General features: G+C 44.5%; 3 protein-coding genes and 1 long non-coding RNA gene across 4 annotated transcripts in view; all 4 read right to left on the reverse strand.

The window, feature by feature from the left end:
* Positions 1 to 215, reverse strand: part of LOC138043272 (allantoicase-like) — a 74412-nt gene extending 74197 nt beyond the window's left edge. The window contains exon 1 of the mRNA XM_068889465.1: positions 100 to 215. Within this exon, the coding sequence (XP_068745566.1) occupies positions 100 to 162 (63 nt within the window). The 5' untranslated portion in view covers positions 163 to 215. The remainder of the gene's footprint in view (positions 1 to 99) is intronic.
* Positions 216 to 8657: 8442 nt separating this feature from the next.
* On the reverse strand, positions 8658 to 12653 carry LOC138041411 (uncharacterized). Its single transcript, XM_068887175.1, has 2 exons — positions 8893 to 12653; positions 8658 to 8782 (listed from the first exon to the last, which is right to left on the reverse strand). Exon 1 carries the CDS (start codon positions 11899 to 11901, stop codon positions 9301 to 9303), a length of 2601 nt encoding a protein of 866 aa, XP_068743276.1. The 5' UTR covers positions 11902 to 12653; the 3' UTR covers positions 8658 to 8782; positions 8893 to 9300.
* Positions 12028 to 13217, reverse strand: LOC138041412 (uncharacterized). The gene has a single exon (XM_068887177.1). It carries the CDS (start codon positions 13120 to 13122, stop codon positions 12028 to 12030), a length of 1095 nt encoding a protein of 364 aa, XP_068743278.1. The 5' UTR covers positions 13123 to 13217.
* Positions 13218 to 14913: 1696 nt separating this feature from the next.
* Positions 14914 to 15000, reverse strand: part of LOC138041413 (uncharacterized) — a 2917-nt gene continuing 2830 nt past the window's right edge. Inside the window, exon 3 of the long non-coding RNA XR_011130816.1 lies at positions 14914 to 15000. This exon is cut by the window's right edge and continues 777 nt beyond it. This is a non-coding gene — a long non-coding RNA (uncharacterized lncRNA).

The following is a 15000-nucleotide window of genomic DNA, read 5'->3' on the forward strand; positions in this document are numbered from 1 at the left end:
GAACTTTATAGGTATCCTCGCTTGAGTTGCTTTGACTGTAAATAAACAAAGGTTTTGGTTATTAAACCTATTCAATTCTCAAAACACAATAGCGCTTACCCCTCTACATGCTAGATCGTTTAAATTAACAAATGATGGAGGTGAATCACACTCGTGTTGCATCTCTAGTTCTCTCTAGTTTACTTGTCCCCCATGGATAGTAAAGAGACTGGATTGGAAACTAGCTCGCGTCAGCGGTTCCAACATGATGAAAATTCGTGACGTCACTGTCGCAAGGTAAATTTTAGTTTTGCAAGTGAACTTTGTTTACACGCAAAGCAGCGACGAAACCTCCCAAACTATGGATATTGAGGACTTTTTTGAGGAGTGGGATGAAGATAAAGACGACAATGATTTGGCTGAACTGTTAGAAGACAACGTGAGGGCGGTGAACACGTTTGAGGCAGAAGACAGTGAAGACGAAGATGAAAGCGAGAAAGAAGATGATGGCAGTACGTTTAAGTGCAGCAAGTGTAAAAAGCGGTATCATCAGAAAGCGTGGTTGCAAAAACATGAAAACTCATGCAGGGGCAAGGAACCTACCAAAAAATGCAAAGTCAAATTGTCTGAACACCAGAAGAAAACCAGAAAAGTGCTTTCTTCCCTTGGTTTTGATGATTTCTTAACATCTAAGTGCGTACCGAGTTTAATAACATTTCTCAACAAGATATCTGCCACAAGCAGTGAAACGGCCAAAATACGAGGCTCCCGGTTCACACATGCACAGCAACAAGCTGGCAAACTTAAAACAGGATTGGAGAAAGAAGACGAGCAGGTCATGTCATTTTTTCGCTACGTTGGTGTGACCATTAACATTTGGACGATAGTGTTCGCTCGGGATTATCTTCTCAGCTCGTCACGCAAACAACAACATATTGCTCAACATCTAAATGAATTTCGACAAGCGCCAGAACTGACATCAAAGTGGTCTGAACTGTGCTGTATTGCATGCCTAAATTCTTCTGACAGTCTTTTACTGCAGCTGATGATAGGTCAGATCTTTGGGAACATCTCCTCTTTCCGACATGAATCTGTAGTCCACGCCATGAACATGACGGAGAGACTTCAAGCAAACCATTCCTTACTCCACTTCAGAAGGACATAGTAGCCTACATTTCTGGGTATGCCTGCAGAAAAACGAGAGATCGTCTCCAACATTATAGCAGTGAAAGGTTCTCGAGAATAGTCACCGCATTAAATCAGAAGTTACCAGGCGTTAAATCACAAGCATCTGCTATGTCGTACCCCAATTTAATGACACTGTCTTTGACCAGAGGCGGGCTAACCCAAGTGGATCATATAACGTATAATTTCTTTTGTTACTTAGAAGTTTCCTTGGAAGATTTCCGCACAGGTCCCTACTTCATTATGCATACACTCCTTTGTTTCAAGAAAACAATAGCGATAACAATAGACGTCCTTTGGGACTGTGGCGCTTTGTTCTTTCTTTTTAGAGGTTTTTTTACTAAGTCTATATGGACTTAAAAAAGCCGGTCGAACTTCTGTCTGAAATACGGAAAATCGAACAGTCTTTCCTGCAATTTCGGCACTTTTCCTCCAATTTTACCCATTTTTCAGTTTTAGAATAAGCGCAAGAAGTGGTGTTTCAAGTAATCGTTGTAATAGGGTTCAGATTTGCAAACAACAAACAAACCAAATAAAAGTACTGTCATAAGAAATTTAATGGCTACCTGCTCTTTTTATCGTGAAATTGTTCTTCCTGTCTGCTTAAAAATTCGCCAAGACACTGCAAAGTGTATATTTTCTTCCTTTCCTGTATTCAGGATCACGAACGGTGCATTTAGTGGGATTTTGCGATTTATCGCTCTTTGTAGAGATCGGCAATATGCTCAATGATACTTCCAAGTAAATAACTTTGGTAGAGATCCATGGATGTTCCCGTACGAGGCATACTTCGTTTCACTCCCCATCATGTCTTTTCAATGCCCTGCTGTGGGTCGACGAAGTTTAGGCGATGGTTAACTGCGGTGAGATGATGTTAGCCCTTGTCTTGTAGGCAGTTGTAAACTTTCCGGCCACGGGTAGCTAGGGCTAATATTTTTTCAAGGAAAGTTTACAGTCAGAAAATGAATATGTGTTCTGGCGGATTGAAGGCTATCCATTGCAATTTTTTCTTGAGCATCGCGGAACAGATCCATCTCCCAATGCGGCACTTTGTCTTTGCCAACTGACTGCGTTTTCACACAGGTTTTGGACACGGAAGACGAAAGTAAATTGTTTTCTTTGCACCACTCTATGCACAACTCTGGAAAGGCAATAGCCTGTGTACAGACCGCCCCTCCCCTCAAAAAAAAAATCGGAGAGGAACGGTCTGTGATTTACCGTTAGTAATCGTGTTCCGGAATAATTTTGCATACATTATTTAGTAATCTACGCTGACCAAAATTTGCGTGGCTCATATTTCGTTTGGAGCTAAATTCTCAAAATGGTGGTCAATGGTAGATTTCAAACGTGCATTGAAGAGCGTCTCCGATAGTTTTAAGATACCTTGGCTTTATAGCATAGAAGCACTCTTTAAAGGAGAGGATGTATTTGCAAGTCTTCCAACCAGGTACGGCTCTGATCTTCAAAACAGCACAGGTCGTTGCCGATGAGCTGTTATTTTCCTCGGTGTGTACATTCTCAAATCTTCCATGGCATCACGCTTTGTAGATTGTACTTGAGAATGGCTAGACTGGTTGGGATTACATTGACTGGTAAGGAATAGCGGGAGACGTTTTCGAGTGGACTATCTTTCACCTCGTGAAGAGCGCTTTCGTTTCTTTTGCGCTGACAATTCCTACAAATGTACGTCGAATCGATTTCCACTTTACACTCCATAGATAACAATTCCGCTCGTACTTTAAAAGAAAAACCTCTTTGACAATCAAAAAGATTTTTATTCGTATTTTGTACCGTGCTCGAAGTACACACGAATTTTCTCTCACGGTGGTTCTCACGGAGTCAATCAAAAGTCGTTGTTTCAATGATGTAATGATCGATGGGTAATAACCAATCAAATCATTTTCCACACATTCCAGGAAAAATCACGTGGTATGGAACACGATTATCAACGGTAAATCACAGACCGTTCCTCTCCGATTTTTTGTTGAGGGGAGGGGCGGTCTGTACACAGGCTAGAAAGGCAATAAAGCAGGGACAATTTCCAAATGATCAAATCTCCCATTGCTGTGACGCTTTTACTTCGGTAGCCATCTTGATTTTTGCGAAGACACAAGTTTGCTTCAAAAGAAGGGAAACATGAAACGATTTTAATTGCAATGAACTCGTGCATGAAAGTTTCCCATGAAAGATGCACCAATCAGACTTTAATGGTGGTATACTCTTCCACGCAGTGAACTTATAAGTGTGCTGCACGCACGGGGCATGAAGGAAAAGCCTAAGCAGTGCCTTTAGTCGTAATTAGGGTTACGGTTAGCATTATTAAAGGGATGGGTTGTTTCAAGAGTAGTAAAACAGGGATCTCTTAACGGTAACCTACAAGTGTAAGTTCGATTGTAGGTGCTCGGCGCGGCACGTGTATATAATTACGTATCATTGTTATGTAAATAGTCAGCCAGAATTCAAAACAAATATCATTTTCAAGGTGTGAATTAGCAACTTGACACGTTAGCTCAGTGGTAAAGAACAGGGACAAGTAATCCAGAGGTTTACAGTGGGTCGGAGTTCAAGGCAAGCTGCGAGTGACATATCGTGGGATAAAATGGCAGAAAAAGCCGAGCGGGATCTGGAAATAAAAACAAGACGAAGGGTAGAAAGGGGAAAAAAACGAGTAACAGTGTGGGCGATGAAGAAGAGAGAGAGGGAGGGAGAGAAAAAATGAGATCCGTTTTTATTCATCCCGTAAGTACAAATTACCCATGTATATATTCGGTTCTCTTGGGTATACGTATTGTTCTACAAAACAATAGCGCGAATGAATAATTAATTTATTCTGCATGCATAATGAAGTAGGGACCTGTACGGAAATCATTCCGCACTTTCCATCACTTCCACGTTTGTCGAAGGAAAGGTGCAATTTCATATTTAGTTGTTGGTTTTGGTGTTTCATTTTACTGTAAGAATGCACTTGGGAATGAAAACAAACTAACTAACTCACACACAAATTAGATGCAAAACTGTTGCTTCTTATTATATATTTCCTGAAGAAACACTTGCATCCACTTTGAAGACCCAGTATTGACCATCATGCGCTTTGTGCACCTGTTTTTGTTTTGGAGTACATGATGTGAGGTTTCTGTTGTTTTCCAATGCTGTACAGTATACAATGCATCCTGGCCAAAACTGGGTCTTTAAGCCAAACAAATTTAGATTTGATTTGAGTTTTTTATCGTATAATCATCAAACTCCATGGTGCTTTCTTTGAATGTTTTTTGAAATTCCTAAAAAGGAAGATACCAGAGTGTCCAATTTATCTGGGTGTATTTTAAACAAGCTCTTAGAAAACACAATCTTGTAACACCTGATTTTAAGATATGGAGACATCTATGTATGCATACTTTAGAAAAAACTCCCGTCCTATAAAATACGATGAAGTTTTGAATATACTGACTAAACACCAAACAAGTAAAGACCACAAGCTTTCCATGAGGAAACATTTTATTGAACACCCCTAGCTCAAGTTGCACTATTTACAGGTAGTTACCAATGAAATATATCACCAGTATTGTACCTATAGTCTACAGTACAGTGTGTACAGCAATGAAAGAGTGACAATGCTTAAGTAAATAATAGACATCATTCAATGATCATGATCATTCAAATTGTTTCATACTGGTCATAAATGCTTTTTTTGCTCATCAATACAAATAATATGAAGACCTTGTGTTGTCTACTTACTGTCAGAAATACATTGCAAAGAAGTGTGCGACAAAATCAAAAGAGCGTCACGGGACAAACTCAGTGAAAAGACTCACCTCTCTTTTCTTCGTTTTGGCAATGGCAAATCTACATCAAGATCTTCCAAGGCACCCCCACCACGCTTAATGCGCCGTACAGTCTTAATTGCATGTGATTGACTGAAAACAGAACTACAATAGCTGTGAAAAAATTCTTTGCAGGTGAATGCTCCATAAGCTCCCCTCTTTTGTCTAAGTTTTCCAAAAAATTTTTCAAGTACATCTTGATTGAACTTTGTGGCAACAACAAAATTGACCCCTGGAATATCAAGAGAAAACCTGACAACTTCCACAAAATATTTGACACAAATTTGCAAGCCCTCCCAGGTTTGATCACTAATAAAATACTGCTTACGTTCTGCTAATGGGACATCTTCCTGCCCCGTGGCCCAATGTTTCCAGTCCTGAAAATATTTTAAAAAATCATTTTCCAACCAATGTAACCTCCCATCTAATTGGGTGCGGTACACACTTTTAAACTCAAACCGTGTGTTGATTCTGTTAGCATTTAAGCAATCAAAAAAGTCCTTCATTTGCTTCACAAATTTAACTGTCTCCTGTGTACCTGGTTTACCTTGTTCTGTGAACACTTGCGCAGCTAAGTATACTCTCATCCTTAAGTAAGGATTGAGGAAAATGTGGTCAGCAGTCAGTTTGTGCAGTAACCTCAAACCGGACGCATTAGATGAATTAACATCATTAATACCATTAATACCTGGCAGGTATTTGGGGACGAGTCTGGGATTTGTTTTGCTCTGCCCAACTACGGCTACACTTGCGTAGGTTTGCGCTCACCGTATGGAGGCTCAGTGAACCGTTGACCAGCCGTGTCAAAATTGGTTGTTAGCGAGCCTCGAAGGAGTTTGAAAATTTGAATATTTTTCGCAGTTTCTTAGCAATGGATACTCGCTGTACCTTGAAACTTGGTCAAGGGAAAGTAAATTTATCCGTGTAGCCATCGCCGGAGTTTGAGCGTGACTGATGCCGGAGAAGTATGAATTTTTTCGGCGAGATCTGAGGTAAGTTAGAAATGAGTTGCCAGCCTTTCCTTTATTTAGGGAAGAGTGACGACTCGGGAATTTGAGAAGTCGCTTAAATCGCATTCATTCAGGCAAAAAACCACACAAAAAGCAAGAAATTCACCATGACAATAAAGTACGGCTTTTTTATTGAGAACTTTTGCGGGTAAATATCTTTTTCAGTCTGTTATCAAGATTCCCATACAAATCCTTATAGTTGTTTACCTTCCGAATCTGGGCCGCCTGTGTGCCTAAAGCCACAATTTCAGTCTCTTTACTATCCATAGTCCCCCCCAATACGCTATTTTGCTTATATTTCGTGCGCAGAGGAGTATGGGAAGTGCATACTCACTACCAGGTCCCTGAGGGGGCAACTTCTCGCAAACTTACATGTTTTGCAGCAAAGCTTGCGCTTGGCGAAGTCGTACGGAATGGGGGGAGGCGATCACTGTGCCGCATGGGGCTGTGACAATGATCGACGATACCCACAATGGCGCGAAGCACCATAGCTAAGAAAATACTGGTAACCCATCGATGGGAGAAAATTTGGTTTTATAGCCATGACGTCATTTTCCGTCCGTACATACGTCCGTTCGCCCATTTCCCGCCCATTCATGTATGCCAATGAATGCCAATGTGACCACAAGTAACCATATCACGGGCTCAAGTTTGGAGCTCATCCAGGAGGCAATACTCCATTTGACACTGTAACTAGGTTGCAGCATACATCTTTGATATTGGACATCAATGTTATGGTCAATTGACACCTATCAAAACAAGGTATCCGCTGACCAGTATCACGTGACCATATAGCGGGCTCAAGTTAGACCTTATCGAGGTCAGCTGGGCAGAGCTGAAAAACGACTGCGCAAGTCACTGATCCGCGGCACGAAACGCAGGCTCAAGGGCGCGCTCATTCAAAAAGACTATCTGTTCGCCGGAAAATGACAGCCGTTGATTAAATCAAAAAAATAAGGTCGCTGTTTGAAAGATAAGGATTTTGTCACAATTTTTGACGAGTTTTGATGTTTTTTCAAAAATTGAAGGGGTGTACAAATTGTGTAAAAATTGTTTTCGCGCGGTAAATGCACCTTTCGTGTGACTATACGGTGAATGGAGTTAACGAGCGCTGCAATGCTTACTTTTTTGACAGTGTTGGCTTTTGTCGCAAGTTTCTCGAACGGTTTTTGCAAGTTGTTGGCTTTCTGGGAGGACCAGAAATTCCCTTAAACCCTGTTTTGGCGATGTTCGGCCGGTGGAATTGGTGAGAGCTTCGAACTTATCGGTGGAGACTAGTTCGTCGAGTGGTTGCGATACAGGACAATGCCTCTTTGTCTGTGTCGGTAAAGAGACATTGAAAAACCTTATGACGTTCCAGATACTCTCTATAATACTCTGAACAATAAAGGAAGACAACTGGTGAATTATAGACCGGGTGGTGAATGGTGACACGCTTACAAAAGATATTTTGGCAAGCATGCTGAAAGCGATATTAAAATGGAGTATGCAAAGATGCAAGAAGTCAGGCAAAAATTCTCCAAATTTTAATACGAATTTATAATTATCATGAAAGCAAAATACATCTTTCGCTCTTTACACAGCATTTTTTGTTAAATTTATAGAAGAGCGATGAAAGCCAGCCCCAACAGAAACTGAGATAAATCGGTGAAAAGATTATACACTGTATGATACACAGAGAGCAGGCAAAAAAGTGCTTCATCCTGGAAAGTCCACTTACTGACATTAAACAGCTCAGAGAAAATTAATTTGCCCCTTGATTTGCTTGCCTTTTAAAATAAAAATTCATCAGATCCTAACCTAATCAAGAAACGTCATTAATGTTATTTTTCTTTCAGAAAGTAAATCCTTTTTTCCATATTTAACAATTGACAAGAAACTACAAAAATTTTACAAGGATCAGTTCAGACAACACAGTGCATATTGCAAAACTGATCTAAACTTGAGACATTTCACACATGCATGCTACATTGTACTTGATGGGTTTGAACAAAATCTTTAGCGCATAGACAACTAGGAAACATCCCTAAAAGGGGCATTCCACAAAATTAATATTTTCAGCTGTATAGCAAGAAGTTCACTCTAGCATTATCTGCCGACTGGCGTAGGTGGTATTATCCTAAAAAGATGATTGTATATTAAGTAGATGGAATCCAGTCATCAGTATAATACACATATGCAAGGGCTATTCCATGTGGGTCCCAATGCTCAAGAAGATGTTTGTTTTTAATTTTAATTTTTTCTCTGACAACTTGTCATTGAATGTGTTTGAAGGTGTTCTGGGTTTCGGCATCACTACATGTATCTGAAGCATTACTGGGTTGGCAACTCATCAGATCAAAAGCATTCGCAAAGTTTGCGTGCAGGTGCAAACAACATGCATTTGTGATGTTTTTGCTTGAATATGTTGTCCCCATTTTTTTTTATAAGTACAACATTTAAAAAAGTGGCATCTTAAAGCTCTGTGCTGGTCCAAAAAGTTCATAACTGAAAAAAGGTTAAGGACTGGTATTCAGTTCTAAGAAGAAACTGAAAAGTTTGACAATGTGAAGAGTACTAAAGAAACTGCTTAAAACTCAACAGCATTGTCTGGATTTCTCAGTGACTTTATCCAGTCTTTTGTTCCACACTACCAATGTCGCGTACCCAGTGCAGCGGACACGGGATGTTGTGCACTGGAGATCGGGAAGTGTCAACCACAGTATAGAACTCAACAGCACAAGTTGACTCAACAGCGTTTAATTTGAACACCAACTCGTCTGAATTATTGTACACATGCGGTGAAAACTAAAAGGGGAAATTACAATGCACGAGATCAAAAAAAGGGGCTAAGACTAATTACAAAAGAAACAAATTGAAAGCAAAACGAAAGCTACATATAATAGGCCGAAACTTACGTCTGATCCTGTTTAAAGGGCTAAAGAAACTCCAACGTTACGTAACTCCGAAAAAGATAAAACTGCTCTGAAACCTCCAGTGTTGCTCCGAAGATCTCCTAACTCCAACTCCACAAAAACTTAAGGGGCGTTCTCTGATAAGGGTACAATTCACGTGTACAGTTGTAAAAACGGTTAAAAAACACGGGAATGGCTAGTTATATAATTGATTCAAACTGTGAACAATTGTACATGAAGACAGGGGCGTAAAACTCGATAAATGAAACAGAACAGAAACGTATCTTATCCAAGTCAGAACAAAAGCTTAATTACGTAATCAAGTTCTCTTCGATTCAATGTTCATTGTTCATCACACTCCTCGCCCAAGGATTCTTATCCTTGCTACTCATATTGTCATGGCGTTTACTGCTAGTCTGGATCAGCTGTGTCGGTCAGGAGTAGAACCAGCTCCTTAATCGGTCTAAGGTACGTTTTCCTTTCTCCGGCTCTGACAACGTTTACTTTGACTTTCCTCACTCTGCCGTCATCGCTCCTCAGGACTTCCAACACTCGTCCCAGTGGCCAATCGTTACGGTGTTGTGATTCGTCTCGCACGAGAACGATATCTCCTACACAGAGGTCTCGCCGCGTCTCCACCCACTTCTGTCGCGGCTGTAGCTTCTGCAAGTACTCTCTCCTCCACCTGGTCCAAAATTGTTCCGCAAGGAACTGGACTCGTCTCCATCGACGGCGCGCGTAGATATCCGTCCGCACGAACTGACCTGGAGGGGGTCCGGGTGGACGTGTCTTCATAGTGAGTAACATCGCAGGGGACAGAGGCTGCGGGTCATCTGTGTCGGACGGCAGTGCTGCTATCGGCCTGGCGTTCACAATGGCTACAACTTCAGCCATCAGAGTCACCAGCAATTCGTGTGTAAGCTGGCTCTGACCTAACTCAGCGAACATAGCATCCAATACACGTCGAATTGTATTAATCTGCCTCTCCCACACACCGCCAAAATGTGATGCATGGGGAGGGTTAAACTCCCACTTGCAACCGCACTCCGTTACGAACTTCTCCACTTTCTTCTCATCTAACTCGGATGCCGCTGCGTCAAGCTCCGTCTTAGCTCCAACGAAATTTGTACCCCGGTCGCACCTGAGGAGTTTAGCGTGGCCTCGTAGTGCGAAGAACCTCCTCAATGCACAGATAAAGGCACTGGAGTCCATAGCTTCTAAGATTTCGATGTGGATGGCTCTGCTGCTCAGGCACGTGAACACTAGGCCCCAACGCTTGGCGTTTACTCCTCCTCTTCTAGTCTTACGCGTTTGCACCGCCCAGGGACCAAAGACATCAAACCCTACGTTGGTAAAGGGAGGACAGACTTCAGTTCTATCTAGCGGGAGGTCGGCCATACGCTGTTCTAGGTGTGGTCCTCTCAGCTTCTTACAAAGGACGCAGGCTCCGATGACCTTCGTCACTACGTCATGGCCTCCAATAAGCCAGAATCCTGCTTGTCTAATTGCACCTCCGGTAATCTGTCTGCCTTGGTGGTGTACTTCATGATGATAGTGTTTAGCTATTAGCTGTGAGACATAGTGACGCTTCGGTAGTATGATCGGGTGCTTCTCATTATACTCCATCCGAGCTCTCCTTAATCTGCCTCCGACGCGGAGGATCCCGTGGCTGTCTAGAAAGGGATCGAGACGGTACAGCTGCGAGCCTTTGAGAGCCTTCTTGGCGCTACTTTGGATCTCTCTCGGTAGGTCAGGTTCTCTTTTGGTGTCGCTTAACAACCCGCTGAACGCTTCTCTCTGCGTGCAGCTGATTATGACGCGCAGGGCTTGATCCCATTCCTCCACTGTCGCGGGTCTGAGTTTGCATTGTGTATTACGCGCTTCGCTCCTGAGGTTAACACTTTCTGCTTTAACGTCTCTCCGGTGTTTGAATTCTGTGACAATGACAATTAGGTTAGCAACTGCCCGCTGCAGAGATTTTAATGAAGAGAATTTCTTGAACCTCCCTGCTCCAAGGCCTGGCTCTTCCTCCTCGTGCGTATTTACACTGGCGCTGAACACTGCTTTTCGCACTTCAGGATCGCTTGCGCCGAGCGCGAACGTTTCATCGGTTGGGAGGGTTCTCTCCGGTTTGCGTAGGAATTCCGGGCCTACCAGCCAGTTCGTCTCCATTAGCTCGCTTGAGGGAACTCCGCGCGTTGCTAGGTCTGCCGGGTTCAAATCGGTCTCCACATATCTCCACTGTTCCGGGGTAGACATGCTCCTAATCAGCTCGACTCGGTTGGCTACGTACACATAGAACCGTCGACTCTCGTTGGTAACGTAGCCGAGTACCACTTTCGAATCGGTGTAGTATATCACATCAGAAATCTTCAGATCGATTTCTTTTACAACTCTCTGGGCTGCTTGAACAGCTAAGACCGCTCCGCACAGTTCTAGACGCGGTATACTCGTCGGATTTAACGGGGCGACTCTTGCTTGGCCGTAGACGAGAGCTGTAGTCACTTCGTTTGCTTCATTGAACTGGCGAAGGTAGACTGCGGCTCCAATAGCGTCCTGGCTTGCGTCGGAAAAGGCGTGTAGCTCTGCTCTTGTCACGCTGCCGAAATCTTTAGGGCGGTAACAGCGAGGCACGGAAAGGTTCTGCAACTCTACGAGAGAGTCTCTCCAACGCGTCCACCGATTCATCATTGTGGTAGGCAGAGGGTCGTCCCAGGCCAGGGGGGTATTGTTCTCCTTTGTCCGTTTTCCCATATAGACAAGCTGCTGCAGTATTTTTCTCCCTTCGAGCATAACAGGTACTGCGAAGCCAAGCGGGTCGTACACAGAGTTGACGATGGACAATACTCCTCTCCTTGTGAATGGCTTTTCCGGCAAGGATACCTTAAAGGTGAAGGCGTCTGTCTCCAGGTCCCAGAATACCCCGAGTGAGCGTTGAGCTGGCAAGCTGTCGTGGCGTAAATCCAGGTCACGCACGTCCTTTGCTCGGTCTTCGGCCGGGAAGGCTTTCATGACTTCCACAGAGTTAGAAACCACTTTGTGAAGTCGAAGGTTAGCTGTGGCTAGGGTCGCTTGTGCACTCTTAACCAGGTCTGTCGCTCCTTGAATAGATGAGAGCGAGGTCAAACCATCATCGACTTAAAAGTTACGGCAAATGAACTCTTTGGCCTCCTCGCCGTACTCCTCCTCGCCGTCAATGGCTGTTCTGCGTAGGCCGTAGGTAGCGACTGCGGGACTAGGTCCATTGCCAAATAGGTGTACATTCATCCGATATTCTATGATGGGCTTTGACGGATCGTTACTCTCGAACCATAGGAAACGAAGGAAGTCTCTATGTGGTGGGTCAACGTAGAATGAATGAAACATTTGCTCGACGTCGCACATCACTGCTATATTCTCCTTGCGAAAGCGCATGAGGACTCCAATAAGGTTGTTCATCAGGTCAGGGCCCGATAAAAGCACTTTGTTCAATGAAATTCCACCAAACTCGCAACTGGAATCGAATACGACGCGAATGGTGCGCTTTGTATTGTGATAAGTCGCAAAATGCGGTAAGTACCAGGAACGGCCGGGAGGAGACGGGACTTCTTTACTTGGGATAGCTGAGGCGTGGCCTTTGTCGATTATTTTTCCCATAAACTCCAGATAGTCCGCTTTCATTTCGGGTTTCCTGGCAAATGTCTTGAGAAGCCCTTGTAGGCGCTGCATTGCTTGATCTCGATTGTTTGGCATAGTCTGGCGCTCGTTACGGAACGGTAGGGGCATCTCCCAGTTTCCCTTTGCGTTCTTGTGTATACCCCTATCCAGTATCTCTAGAAACTTGCGGTCCTCGCGGGAGAGACCAGGCTCGTTATCATCTCGTGTCTTCCTAAATATGTCGTCAGTGGCACGCTCCAAGATGGGGTCTGTAACCTTGATCTGGTTGGGGCAAGGTACTAGCTCGTAAATTCTGCTTCCGGTGTTAGGTTCTTTCTCCGTAACAGTGGACAGGCTGGTGAGGCGAGTGAGGACGTGTGCGGGACCACTGGCGAAGTCAAGGCACATCTGACCACTGATGGTCCAGCCGAGGGCCAGTCGCTGGGCCCAGGGGGCTCCTTTCGGGCCATTTCTGAACTCCCTGACTTTTAAAAGCTCTGGTGCGTCTCGGCCAAGTAGGAGGTGAATCTTAGCTGTCTCGTTTATGGGAGGTATCTCGTGCGCTATGGCCTTTAGGTGTGGGAAACTCCTCGCCATGTCTGGGGTGGGGATTTCGCTCTTGTCTTGTGGGATGGTATCGCACTCGGTGAGGGTCGGCGCGGCGAACTCTGCTCCGCTAAGTGAACGTACTGTAATGCCTGCCACCCTTCGACCATACTTCTCCTCTTTCTCACCGCTGCACGTGGACAAGAAGTATTTTTCTAAGGGTCCGTCCGCTCCAAGGTCGTCGGCTAGTTCACTAGTGACGAGGGAACTGTTGCTCTGCTCATCAACGATAGCATAGACGCGCTTAGCGAGGTGTGGGTTACGCCGGCTATAGACGTCCACGAGCAGAGTTTTGCTGCAGGACACGCCTCCTGTAGGTCCACAGAGTACGGTACATTTCGGGTTGACTGCTTCATTCTCCAGTTTAGAAGCTTGCCGCTTCTCCTTATGCAGTACGGCGCTGTGACGCTTGTCTCCGCAGATAGCGCACTGTACTGGGGTGTTACACCGGCTCGCGACGTGGTAAGGGCTGAAACAGCGGAAGCATAGGTGGGCGTCTTTAATCCACTCCGTACGTTCTTCCAGGGGTTTCGCTGTGAACGCTTTACACTCCTGCAGATCGTGTCCGTCCCTTTCGTGATACGGGCAATGTTTAGTCTTATTTTCTCTTTTTTCAGGGGCCTCCCTCCTATCCTCTCCGGCGCCGTCCTTTCCAGCTGCGGGCCGAGTCTCTGTTTTAAGAGTTTTCTTTTCTTTGCGTGGTTTAGGTGTTGAAACCTGGGTGGGGCTGGCTGCTTGACCGGCCAGAACGTTTGGATCGTTCTTTATCTTTGATTGCTCCTGGACTATTTTAGAAAATCTGGAGAAGGGGGGATACGCTCCGCCGTTGCTGTTCGAGTAACAAGCTATTTCTTTCTCCCATTTGGCGCGGATAAACCGTGGCAACCTCTCGGTTATTGGTTGCATGGCGTTAGGATAGTTGAGGCACGCAAGTCCGGGAAGATAAGTCACTTGACTTTCGATATCCGCGCAAAGATCTGCGAACAGCTGCAGATTATCGTGTTCTCGCTCACCAAAGGTCGCCGCGTCTCGTAATCGCTCCAACAATGTATTACTAATTACGGCGACGCTCCCGAAACGCCTTTCTAGTTCGTCCCACAACTCCTTTAGTAACGCAACGGGGTCGCGCATTTGCCGCTTCCGGTAGTTATCAACTAGGCGTTGTGGCCTTTCGCTAGTAAAGCTTCTTAAATAGTTTATCTCCTGAGTTGGGGATACATCAGCGTCTAACAGCATAGCTTTGAATGCGCCTTTCCAGGGATGGAAGAGGGTAGGCTCCCCAGAGAATATGTCAGGCTGGCATTTTGGGAGATTTTGTCTCGCTAGGCCGGCAACTATCTGTTGATTTGCGACTGTAAGCGAATCTATCAGCTGACTTCCGGTGATATCTTTCAAAGGGGTCGAGGATATAAGTGGTTGCCGATTGAAAATGGTATTTTGTGGCACTACACAATCCTCATCTGTGGGTTGCTGCCGAGGCAGATCTGGGTTTTGGACGCGAAGTTCAGGGAGGAGATCTGTTTTCTCTGATTTTCTTTCTTCGGGGGTGGGGCGCAATGGGAGCATTATTTGTTTTGGCGTGCTTAACGGCTCGTGATTTCGCTCGGAACGTGATACTTTTCCTGTGGTTAGGGGGTTGGAATGTACCCACTGGGTAGTCCTCTCCTCTGCTTTGATTTTTGGAACTTCTAACTCTGGTAATTTGAAATCTTTTTAAGTTCTTCTTCTAGAAGAGCCTCCTCGAAAACTTTAAGTTTAGCGTTCGCCATCGCGGCTTTTTTGTCTGCTCCCAGAATCGCGATCTCCCTTTCGAATTGCGCTATCTCCTGTTGTCGAATTTTCTGCGCTTCTGCTTCGCGTGTCCTGCGT

The sequence above is a fragment of the Montipora capricornis genome, chromosome 3 (assembly GCF_036669925.1).
Source record: "Montipora capricornis isolate CH-2021 chromosome 3, ASM3666992v2, whole genome shotgun sequence".
In the NCBI taxonomy this organism is placed as follows: Eukaryota; Metazoa; Cnidaria; class Anthozoa; order Scleractinia; family Acroporidae; genus Montipora; species Montipora capricornis.